Source organism: Lissotriton vulgaris, unplaced genomic scaffold (genome assembly GCF_964263255.1).
Source record: "Lissotriton vulgaris unplaced genomic scaffold, aLisVul1.2 SCAFFOLD_1206, whole genome shotgun sequence".
In the NCBI taxonomy this organism is placed as follows: domain Eukaryota; kingdom Metazoa; phylum Chordata; class Amphibia; order Caudata; family Salamandridae; genus Lissotriton; species Lissotriton vulgaris.
The window spans coordinates 295,888-307,989 of NW_028246660.1; the positions used below are offsets into that span (position 1 = coordinate 295,888).

General features: G+C 41.4%; 1 protein-coding gene across 3 annotated transcripts in view; it reads left to right on the plus strand.

The window, feature by feature from the left end:
- The window catches only part of VWA5B2 (von Willebrand factor A domain containing 5B2), a 275,105-nt gene that overhangs the window by 212,063 nt on the left and 50,940 nt on the right, over positions 1 to 12,102 (plus strand). For all 3 annotated transcript variants that reach the window (XR_015304972.1, XM_086949475.1, XM_086949474.1), the window contains exons 15-18: positions 613 to 868; positions 3,429 to 3,752; positions 4,647 to 4,784; positions 10,247 to 10,366. Coding sequence is in view for 2 of the 3 variants with exons in the window: in XM_086949475.1 (XP_086805601.1) it covers positions 613 to 868; positions 3,429 to 3,752; positions 4,647 to 4,784; positions 10,247 to 10,366 (838 nt within the window). In the remaining variant the exon portion in view is untranslated. The remainder of the gene's footprint in view (positions 1 to 612; positions 869 to 3,428; positions 3,753 to 4,646; positions 4,785 to 10,246; positions 10,367 to 12,102) is intronic.

Sequence of the window (12,102 nt, forward strand, 5' to 3'; positions counted from 1 at the left end):
TTTTTCTCTGCTATTTACCTAGTTTCCAGGTAAATTGCTGAGATTGTATGCAATTTGACCGGGAAACCATTTTAATAATACATTAAATTGAACTTTTACCAGGCTGCTGGCTACATAGCACAGATTGGTGGTTAAGCAAATAGCAAAGATGCCACATGTTTTTCTAACTGCTGGTCAAATGGCAGTGACTATTTACTTTTATGCAACTGTTGTGTGAACAGCAAACAAGCTTCACCATTTACTCCACAGCAGGCTCAATATCAGAGATTAGGTATGTCTTGGCCAGATGTTGCAAACAGAAAACAAACTTCGCTATGTACCCATCCATTGGCTGAACAGCACAGAACATGTAACATCTGGCCAGTGGCTGAATAAATAGCCACTTCTAAAGCAACATTATATACATACCTGTATCATGTTTAAATATCCTGTGGTTCTATAAATAAAGACATGCCTTCCATGATTTGTAGAATTCCACCCATAAAGATTTTGAAAAATAATAGTTTTCGTAGCTTTTGTCCCCACTGATTTTGAAGATCTATGCCATTTCTAGTTTAAAAGACTGAATCACTCCTGAATTCAGGTAACAGTGTCTCTTGAAACCCTGTACAGAGCTCTGCAGTTCTCAGCTCAGAGGAGCTTGTTAGAAAAAGGAAAGCGCTGGTCCAGGCTACGATGTCTGGCCGCAGCTTCTCGACTCCACAAGGGGACCTTGACATGCATCGCTTAAGCCGTGCCCTGGAGAAGGTGTCACAGAACCAGAAACAGAGCCGAAACCTCTCCATGGAAGGTCGGTTGGAGGAGATTGGGCCAGACTCGCAACGGGTTCAGAGAAACAGCCTCACACGAAGAAGCCTGGCTGATTCTGGTGAGTTCAGTTCTGAGATGACTCAATGTATATAAGATAGGGTCTAATGCGTGTACTTTGCATCCACCATTGTGAGATTGTACATATGGAGCTAATACGAACAAGTGTGAGTTACATCCATCTTTATTATTTGTGTGCATGAAACAGAGCTGGCTTCTTTCTGATGCAAAACCATCTCTGACAACAGGGAAGAAATATTATGGAACCTATATGATTACTGGCAAAATATTATCCTGTTATGCTATGTCATGTCATGCCATGTCATGTTATGGCTACATGTAGAGCACATGCCTCACCTGGGAGGGTATCCAGGATGTCATGTCCTTGGTTTCTTGAGGAACTCATCTGGAAAGCTGTTGAAGACGTGTCATCATTGTCAATATTTTGATCGCCTGCATGTCATCACTTTACTACGATTATTTCTTCCTTCGTTCAGCCACCCTCTGACTCCGCCTCCACCATGGAGAGGACCATAAGGCCCTGTTCTCCTTGACTACTTCACCTCACCCTTACCCTAGCTTAATCAGACCAAAGCCAGAAGCCACAATCAGCAAGGCGTGCTGCAAAGACTGGGATGAAGAAGACCAAGTGGAAGTAATGGGATTACCAGTAAGCAATCCAAACATTACCTCCTCATGGTTCACCCCCAGCCTACTCAAGCCCCTCCCCACTCTTCAAAACAATTCAAAGACAAAGTCTTCATAGCCAAAAAAACAGCAGCTCAACACCAGCAGCAACTTCACAAGTGAAATTGATTATCTGAGAATAGTGTCTAAAATCATCACTATGGTGCTCTTACACCCTCTACGTCCAACCAACCTGCTGAAAAAAGTGAAGGTGAAGGAGACAGTCCAGCCGCATCTTTGTACAAATGGACAAACCCAGGTCAAAGTCATTTCACAAAAAGTTCAGATCTAAGCCAAGACCACTCATGTCAAGGACATCACTTTGACTCTTCCAAGGCTGAAGGGCTCTGGCTGATGGCCGTCAACCTTGAGTGTGGCAGGACTTCTTGAGGCCACCAGCTCCAGATGAGCTCTGGTTGAGCGGCCTGACCTTCCAGATGTTTGTAGCCTCTGGTACACCTCAGAAGACAGAGGGGAGTTCTGATAGGTCTTAAGGCAACAGGGAGGATCTGCTTATACCTCCCCAGCTTCCCATGCAGTTGACCTCCTTGAATCTCAGCCATGTCGGTGCCGGTGTGGACTGTTTCACTTGCAGATTCTACAAGTGTCTATCCGGGCATAGTTCAACCCAAGGAAGCATGCACTGGTGTCATTGAGATCCAGATGATATACCAGTCAAGACTTCTGCTCATTAACTCTGAAGCCTCCACCACCAGCATTCTCTAGACCTCTCTTATTATTAATATTAATTAAATAAGCAAAATTACCCTAAAACTGTATCTCATTCTAGTAACAAATAAAAAATAAAAATAGCCCGTAGGCCCTGAGAGAACTATGAAAAACAGATTATAACCCTGTCGTCAACATTTGTAAAATTGTCTTTCTTTATCACCTGGCCAACAATAGATTCCCATCTCAGCAGCTGTCTACTCTCAACTTCAAAAGGTAATGTTGACCCACTGTAGTCTATCAGAAATGTTTTGGCAAAATGAACCAGGGAACACGCTGTTTGGGCGACAGTTGCTCTGATTTCATCAGCTGGTCCTATTTGAAGCTCTTCACAGTGATGCCCAGAATTGTCACCAAACGTACTTTCAACGATACAGTGGGAGCACTTCTGGCAAGCACCGTGACTAATGGCCTGCTTGGGATTTTTTGTTTTAAAAACAAATTCTTGCATAGCAGGTTTAGTTTCTGGGGGAAAAGAATTGTTCCTGATGCACTGGGTGTGTTCTCCATGTGAGGGTTGGGAGCATCAGAAGTCTTGCTCTACATTGGACTGGCCTGGCCTTTTGGGGTTATTATGGCTGCACAGTTATGGTGTATGACCGGTGATTGGCCCTCGATGTTTTCACAGTTACTCCTTATTCCGACTAAGCTTATTCTAAGTAGTTCTTTTTCTCTTCGTATTATTGACCCTGACCAGACATCGAGCTGTAGTGTCTTGGATAATCATTGGTGTGACATCGCATCCGACTTGACTTAACACCACCTCCCACGAATGAGCCTTCAGTGCTTGCTAAGCCACACTGGAAAATTGGACGACTCTCTGCGTCCATCTTCCCTTTCAAGCAAAGTATCTGGCATCCTGGTCAGTGGGAAGCAAATGTAAACTTATCGTTGATACTTCTCGATGGTCCCTACATCCAGATCCTTGGTACGTCAATATGGCGACCTGTTTCTTTTCAAGAGGGAAGGCTATTTATTTAAATGCTGCAATTTGTATTACTTTTTATTTCCATGCACTAAATCCTTGTGGTCAATATATTCCAATAGGGAGCTCAAAAGAATTTGGATTTCCCATCTCTTAGTGCGAAACCAGCCATAGTTTTGAGTATATCTACTTTGGAAAGTTCAAGTGATTATATTGAATTAATGGTGCTACTATAACCAAAGTTCAGTTGCTAGAATAATATATTGTTTGTTTTCTGCAGGTAACCTGCTCTCCCCTTGTCAGATGGACTGGGATATGTTTGTGGATCCCCAGTATCTCTTTACTCCAGTGACAGAGGACATAACGGAGTCGGAGGAAGGTTCAAGTTCGATGATGCAGTGCCGCGTGGTGATCCATGGACTGAGCTCCGGGAAGCCCATTTCTTGGGAGGTGGTGGCCAACCTGGAGTCTCTATTCAGTGCCAACGAGGAGTCAAGTCAGGTGGAAGAAGAGGTCAGGGACAATGTCCTGCACCGTATGACTGCTCGATCCGTTATCCGGGACATCGAGGATGTTGCGGAGAAGGAATCAGAGATAGAGCACAGTAAGGGAGAGAACATAGGGGCATTGATAGGGAACCTGCTTTCTCAGACCTTAAACTTTGAGCATCCTTTCTTTCTAAAAAAAATGAAAGCCATATAAGGTTGTCTCTTGCTACCTTATTTAAGGTTTCATCCCTAACTTCAAAGCTGCAACACTTTGGAATCCTTGTCCTAAAATGCATCATCTCTTTTAGGAAACCAAGTTTAGGGGTCTATGCAAAAGTCTAAAATCCAGACATAACAGGACATAGATCTCGGAATAATGATGCTGGCATTGAGTGAGTAAGAATTATCCCAATAAGTGAAATTGCTTACCATGGCCTATGAAGTTCAGGGGCTGAGCAAGAAGGTGACCACAGTAGAAAATATAATGCAATAGCCAATGAGGACTAACACACACATCATGTTTAACAAATCCCCTGCATGCTCTTGATACCCAGACACAGTTGGATGACCTATTGTACCTTTGCTTCTCCGTACTATTGCTCGCCTCCGCCTTCCTCCTAATGTCTTAATTAAAGTGCAGTGGTTTTAAACTCTCTTGCATGTCTACTAAGAGATGCCTCCAAGCCTTTAGTTCTCTTCTGAAAAATACTCCTCTCTTGGCACTGTGCTGATTTTCTCTTGTAATCTGAAAGGCTTTTGTCCCCTTATCCTCTTTTCCTGCAGTGCATACATATATAACTTCTTCACCCCCTTCTTCATTACAACTGTGGTTTAAACCATCCACCCCAATGGCCAGGTGACTCTAGACAATATCTAAACATTATGAAATGTTCCAATTCGCTACACGTCTCACTTTGTGCTATAGAACTGAAAGTCCATACCAAGGTAACCTAGGAGCCGATAGCTTCAGATTCCCCGTTCACCGGACTCTCTTCTTTCATTGCCAACAGGATCCTCCAGGAAGTTCCGTCTGAAGGCCATCCAGTCGAGCAAGGCCTGCACAGTGCTCTCCATGTACACTTGCATGGTGCCCATCGACACGAGGACCAAGGAGCTGCTGCCGGGTGCCATAGATGTTCGCAATGCAGGTAGGGGCTGCTCTTCTGAGGGATCACTGGCAGAATATCAGAAACAGAAATATCCTGTTGACAAAATATCGTGTCAAAACTATTGCGGACCAAAATATCGAGAAGGTAAGTGCAAATAGGTACAGATAGACAGATTTACTATTCTTAATTCCACATCTACATACATTGAAGATATAGTTACTGTCAAGGGACATATATGTGGAATTACATTTCATAAAATGCTGCTTAACTATAGAAACGTACCTTCATGATATTTATGTCTTCGATATTCTTGACGGGAACCAGCCCTTACAATGCAGGCTGAGCACGCGCGTCATTTTTCCCTCAAGCGGAACCATGCTTGCCTTAACCAGGCACATGTGGTTAAAGCAGTGCGTGTTCTAGATGTTCAGATGGGCAGGCACAGGAAGGGGAAAGATCGGGAGAGGACGCGATCTGGTAAGTGGGGCTGGGTTTTGGGGGTGGGAGTAGTTTTTAGGCCTCGGGTGGGAGTTGTTTATAGGGCAGAGGGCGGAATGTAGGGCTAAGGGCAGGGGGGGTTTGGGTAGTTTTCAAGGGTGGGGTCAGTTTTTCAGGCTCAAGGCGGGGGCTGGGTTTGGGTAGCTTTTAGCGCTCAGGGGGAGGCAGGGGAAGGGACAATTTTCAGGGAGGGGCAATTTTAGGGCTCAGAGAAAGAGGGCTGGGTCGGGGAAGAATGTCGGTCAAATTGTAGGCCGCTACAATGTTAGAACTCTGTTTAAACACTTGATATGCAATTTTAAAGGGAAATAGGAATATATCACTATCTAGCTGGAACCTCACATGCAAGGTAAATAAATAGCATTTTTGTACAATAATGCACAAATATAAAATTAAAAAAGCACATATTGGAAGAGCTCTACAACTTAAGAGAAGGGAACTATTTATAAGCAGATGTAAACAATGTGCATCGGCTTTGTGCATTCATTCAAAGTGAAGGTGGTCAGTAGGCAAAGTGAGATGATTCATTTCTCTATGCTGTATGCTGTGGTGGGTGGAAGCAAATTATGAATGACAGTTCAACAGACCAATGGATGAAGCCTGCTAACCAAAAGCCTATCTATATATGAATGTTTTGGCGAACAATGGCCTGGTGAGACAACTGAAGCTGTCTCAAAGGCCAGACATAGAATGCGGGGTGCGTGTTAACTCAAAACTTATTCATAATGACACCTCAATTTAAATACTGTGTCCTTCTCTGGTGGCAGCATTTCCAGAATGATGTAGACAGAGTGAAGTCAGCCCTCCGGCTACCAGATGATTGACCACTAGTCAAAAATGTGTAAACACTGAAGGTAACTCTGGTTAAGAGAAAAAGGCAGAGGCATTCAGAGGCACAGACCTTCGGGTGCCAAGAGAGAACTAACATAGCAAAAAAACAAACCTTTTCATGGTAACAGAATCCCTTGAAATTAAGGTCATGGCATAAGACCAGGGCCTAGATGTATCATCGTTCCTATTTGCGATTTCTTAATAGCGATTTTTACCGAATCGCTATTAAGAAATCGCAAAATGGGATGCATGTTTTAAATCACTATTTTTTTGCGATTCCTTATTATTCCGAATTTGCGAATTCGCAAGTTGCGAATTCGCAAATAAGGAATAATTTCCCATTCATTCCTATGGGCCAAGAGGCCCATAGGAATGATTGCGAAATAATTCTCAAATTGCGAATTCACAATTTGCTAATCGCAATTTGAGAATTTTTGCAAGGGTGCAGGGGTGTCTCATGGACACCCTGCTGCACCCCTGAAACTTACATGTGTGTGCATATGGCGCACATACATGCCCTAAGGGCATGTATGTGAGCCACATGCCACCCTCAAAATTGCCAAATTTTGGTTTTTGAAAGGATTTAGCAAATTAACACGAACCTCAAGTTGGTGTTAATTTGCGATTCCTTAACCTGAATTCGCAAATTAAGAAAGCTTCATACATGGCATTTAAGGAATCGCAAAATTGCGATTCCTTAAATGCTTAAGCAAAATAAGGAATCGCAATTTTTTGCGATTCCTTATTTTGCTAATTTCACATACATCCCAAAAGATGCAAAATGTCCGTTTGCGATTCGTTAAGGCCGAAATTCTGCGAAATTCGGCCTTAACGAATCGCAAAATGCTTGATACATCTAGGCCTAAATGGGGTGTAAAGATGGGCCATGGGGTAACACAAGAAGAGTTTACTCACAGAAAGCTAGGAAAGTAATGGAAAAACGTTCCAGCAGAAGAAAAGGTGTGGAAGCAGAGCAGCGCCCAAAAATGAAGTGCGCTGGAGATTAAGAAATAAGTGTGGAGCAATGAAATAGCAAGGAAACTGGCAGTCTAGATATAATTTGCAATCCATATTTACTATAAAATTTGGTGTCTATATATTTATGGGATGAAAGGTAGGTCTGTAATACTTAAGATCCTACTTATGATGCTACCCTACATATATTGTAAATTCGATACGCTGACCGCCTGGTAGATTAAAATTTCTCTTCTCAAGTTTTTTGCTGCTACTTTGTCACTTTGAGTGTGGGTTCACTGTCGCTGAGTGTTGGATCTAGAAAGAAGAGATTTGTTTTGCTTATGGGGAGCCGTGAGCCAAGACATAATAGTTTCATGAGTTATTTCTTTGCAAATTTAGGGTGTGAATGAATGGCAGATTTGAACTGTTTATAGTGCTTTTTAAATAACATAAAATATATATTTACCTAATATTTAGTACATATTAAACTATTTAAATATATTTGATATCTATTTATTAATGAACAATGAATTTAATTCATTCATTTAATGTAATGAATGCATATTAATTTAACATGTAATATTTAATATTAGTATTTAATATTTGGTATTTGTATTTTTTATACTTACCAATTTAAATACATTTGCTATTTAATATTAATATTTAATCCTTACTCGTTAGCATAATTAATTTACATTTGTTTATTTCATTGCATTTCTTTGATATGTTATATAAAATATTTATATTTAAAATTTAGTTTTTCAATATATTGCACTGCCATTAATTCCCAGGTTTAATGGCTTAAAGACCAGCATTTTACATGATGTACAATATGTTTGTGGGATGAATCAGTTTCTGCATTTTGACAGTCAATGTCTCTATAGAGGGATAATTATTTTAATTATTACAGTGGTATCAAGATTCTAATGCCACACTCTTGTACTCTAATGACGTCCCCCTCTAAAATGCTGATTTGTTTTGTAAAGCAAATGTCTTTCTTGCCCTTTCTGGCCACATTGCCCGACTCCTAATAACTTTTTGCATGCTTACACATTGTACTGAAGCTTTCCTGATAAACCAGCATCTTCAGCTAAATTTCTTTACTATACCAACACGCTAATTGTCAATGGCTGCACCTAATCACATCAAAGCAAATAGTATCCTTTGTGTGGAACCTACATTTTAAATTCCATCTGATGGGCACGTCGAATGTGCTTCAAGAATATGGATTTGACCCCTATGGCCCACTTTTAGCCGCTTTGTCAAAAGGTTGGTCTCAATTGACTCAAGCAGTCAACATTGGTAGCCTTTTCTGGAAGTATGGTCTAAGCATGGGCGGAAAATCCGTTTCGCTCGCGGATTTTGCGGATTTTTGGTAAATTCGCAATCCACGAGATTCGCGAATCTCCCGCAAAATCCGCAAATCCGCGAGCAGCGGATTTTATGGCTTGCTCGCACTGTTCGCGTGAGTTCGCGGCTTCCCAGTACAACTTCGCGCCCCGCGAATAAGCGCTAAATTGCAGAAATACGATCTTAGCAAAACTGAAACTACTTACCAGGTTCAAAAGTTCAGGCTCATCATTAGTAGCCATTTCCTGTAGTGCTTCCTGAGGGGCCCCTTCAGAGTTCAGTTGCCTACTTGCAACTATTATGTGACCCTGCTCTGAACCTCAGAATAGTTACACATATGCCACAAAGGTCCTGAATTACAGCTAAGGGAGACAAGCAGGAGCCAGGCTGGAAGTTCAAATCCATTAATCAGCCCCTAATTCATTATTGTCAGTTGGGGCAGGGCAGGTGTTGTAACTAATTTTGCAACAATGAAAGCACTTAGCAAGTGCAAAAGATCACTAATCAGGAAGCACTAAGGAAGCAGGTGCCAGCTAATAAAATATTCTGTGACACATTAATCAGCCCCAAATTAATTCAGGTCACTTGAGGCAGGGAAGGTGTGCTTTGCTTTGCCACAATAATGTACACTGACTGGACAACCAGAGGGTGCTGTGATGAAACAGAGGGTGGCATGGGTGGGCCAGAGGGTGGCATGAGTAGTCAGAGAGTGGCAGTGGTGACAGAGAGTGGCAAACACCAAAAAAAAAAATCCGCAAATTCGCGAGAATTCGCGGATTTTGCGGATTGCGAGTTCGCAAATCCGCAAAATTCGCGAACGCGAGATTCGCAAAATTCGCCCATGCTTAGTATGGTCCAAGAACTTAGTATCGCTTCTGCTCTGTAACATGCTCATCTTCTACGTCTCTGAACAATAAACATTGTAAATGAAATAAATAACATGCTCTACAAATTATATTTAGTTGTTACAGGAGGGAGCTGTTAATCCAGTCATAGGGCTTTTGAAGCCAGAAGGTATGATAAATTAAACTACAAAGAGAGCGGGGTTGGCGAAAAGTGTACTTGAAAGTAGTACACACTTCGAAAAGGTTTCACAGGTTTCACTCTAGCTTATCAACAAAGATCGACAAAGATATTCTTTTTGATTGCTTAGAGTCAACAGGACCACAACTCTCTGGAATGGCTGTGACCAGGTTTACAAACCTAAAGCCATCTTTTATAATAAAGACTTTGCTGAGTTTAAAAAGCCCCAAATCAGAGAGGAACTGATTTAAGGGCTACAAAAGAGGAAAGAAAGTCATATTTGCTATTCAGATAAAGTCTCTAATTAAGTGTGAAAATAAGCACTTAACTTTGAGAACCTTCAGTATGGGAGAATGCTAAAAGTAGTTATCAAAGTTGTACGACTTCTAACAGTTCACCAGTGTAAGAAACAAGACCCGTAGATCATGGAACTGTGTGAAAAGTGTGGGTAGATATCTGGAAACTAAATCGTGCGCCACCAGAGAGTAATGATTTCACCGTTAAATTTAGGTCGCTCCTTATTTACGTTCTATGAATTGTCATTGTCTCCGATCTGTGTGCTGCTGTGATCTTTACTATAGAAAATAGGATTCTCTCCTCTAGGAGGACCTTGTCTGTGAATTGAATGTGGCAATATTGATTCATAATGTTCGAGAATGGTCTCTGCTTCGTTAGTTGCATTTCTCTATGCTAAGTCATTTCTCTAATCTTGCTATAGTCATCAATGTCACATTCTGAACTGCTAAGTCTATGCTTTAAGGTAGTTGTTGTGCACTAATGACCACCATGAACTCTGTTTTCATCTTTCTCTGTTCCCTTACTTTTGTGTTGTTATTTTTCAGGTCATCAATTCAGCCATCACCGGGGGTCTCGCTCTGGAAGCAGACGTCACCGGAGTTACTCTGCAGGACTGGGACGGAGGCAAGATTGTGAGGATCAAGACGAAGCCTTAGTAACTACAGGTATAAACCAAAGTCTGAATGGGAACCACAAATATCCACTGCAAAGAATAGAAGTGATCCATTCAGCCACTCAGGGGCTTCATTGCATGTGGCATTGCAGCTAAGGCTTAGAATCTTTCACTTTCAGTTCTACATGGAAAGTGATTGTCATACAGAGTCTACTGTCTGTAGGACTGGGCTACTCAGGGTGTTTACGCATAATGGTACTGAGCCTTTTGTTTACAGGATGTGGTGTATTCAGAAGCCTGCCCTGGGGATACTGATCTCTCTATCGCTTCTACCCTATTATTAGCATTATTATTATTTATTGCAGGTGCCGTAGAAGCTGCAGCTTTAGTTCTAGGATATTTGCATCATTGTGCATTTAGACTACATGCCAGAAAGAGCGGAGCCTTTTGTTCTCTGATTTCAGCCATAATATAAACTATGTTCATTGTCTCGTCCACTTATCGGCGACTAATGTACCCCTCTTACATGTGGTGGAGGCACTGTCCGAGAAGAGTGTTCTTTGTTCAATCTTCTCAAATTATGGAACTTTGTCACTTTGTACATTAAGCAATTTGATGAACAACCCAGGTCCGGTTGTGCGATTGGAGCTTAAGAACCGGTTAGCCTCCCATACCTTTCTCCCCTAACCCAGCAAATCTCAAGTTCTAATGCAAAACTGCAACATGTTGGCATAGGTTTCACCTTATAAAATATTGTAAAGTGACATTAACACGTAAAAGTAGGTGACTTATTGGATGGGCACAGGGATGCGAAGTATCTCCACATTGGATCTGGCCAGGCCTGCGTGATTGGCACAGAAACGCAGAGTCTTTCGTCTGTGTGATAGGGTGGTTCTGGCATTGCTGGAAGAATCTGAGATAAAAGGAGACAAGTGCGTCGTCTAGTGCAGTGCGTTTCTCGCTGGCATCAGGGGTCGAAATAGCAGTTTGTTGGTTTATCTGTGTTTGGCACAGAGCTAAGGGGAGTTTTTTCATTCAACTCATGCATATTCTTAGTATTCTGTGCCTGATCACAAACTACATTTTGCAATATGTTTTGTAGTACTAAATTAGCACCACAAAACTTACTACAAGTGCTATTCACAAATTGCACTTTTGTAGTACCTTACACTTTTGAGTACGTTTATTACTTTTCAGTTTACATAAACTGGACTTTTGCAGCAACTTAAACATTTGAGTAAGTGTACTACTTTTTGGTATAGACAAACTGCACTTTTGAAGTAATTTACACATTTGAGTAACTTTACTACTTTTTGGTATAGACCAAATGCACTTTTGAAGTAATTTACACATTTGAGTAACTTTACTACTTTTTGGTATAGACAAACTGCACTTTTGAAGTAATTTACACATTTGAGTAACTTTACTACTTTTTGGTATAGACCAAATGCACTTTTGTAGTAAGTTACACATCTGAGCAAGTTTAGTACTTCTCGGTATGCACAAACTGCACTTTTGTAGTATCTTACACTTTTCTAATAAGTTCCTACCTCCATTATTTTCTATCGGAGAGTGTTGAAGTGCTAGTGTTTCCCAAGGGGTAGTGCTGGACTTACTACATACGTGTAAACTACTACAAAATTGCAAGTAACTTCAAATGTAGTGACACTGCACTTCCATGGAATCAGCTTGGAGAGTGTATGAATGGCATGCGCATCCTAAACTGTAAATGGGTAGATGCCAATTATGAGATGTTCGCTTGAAGTTTCCAGGGATATCAGAGAACAC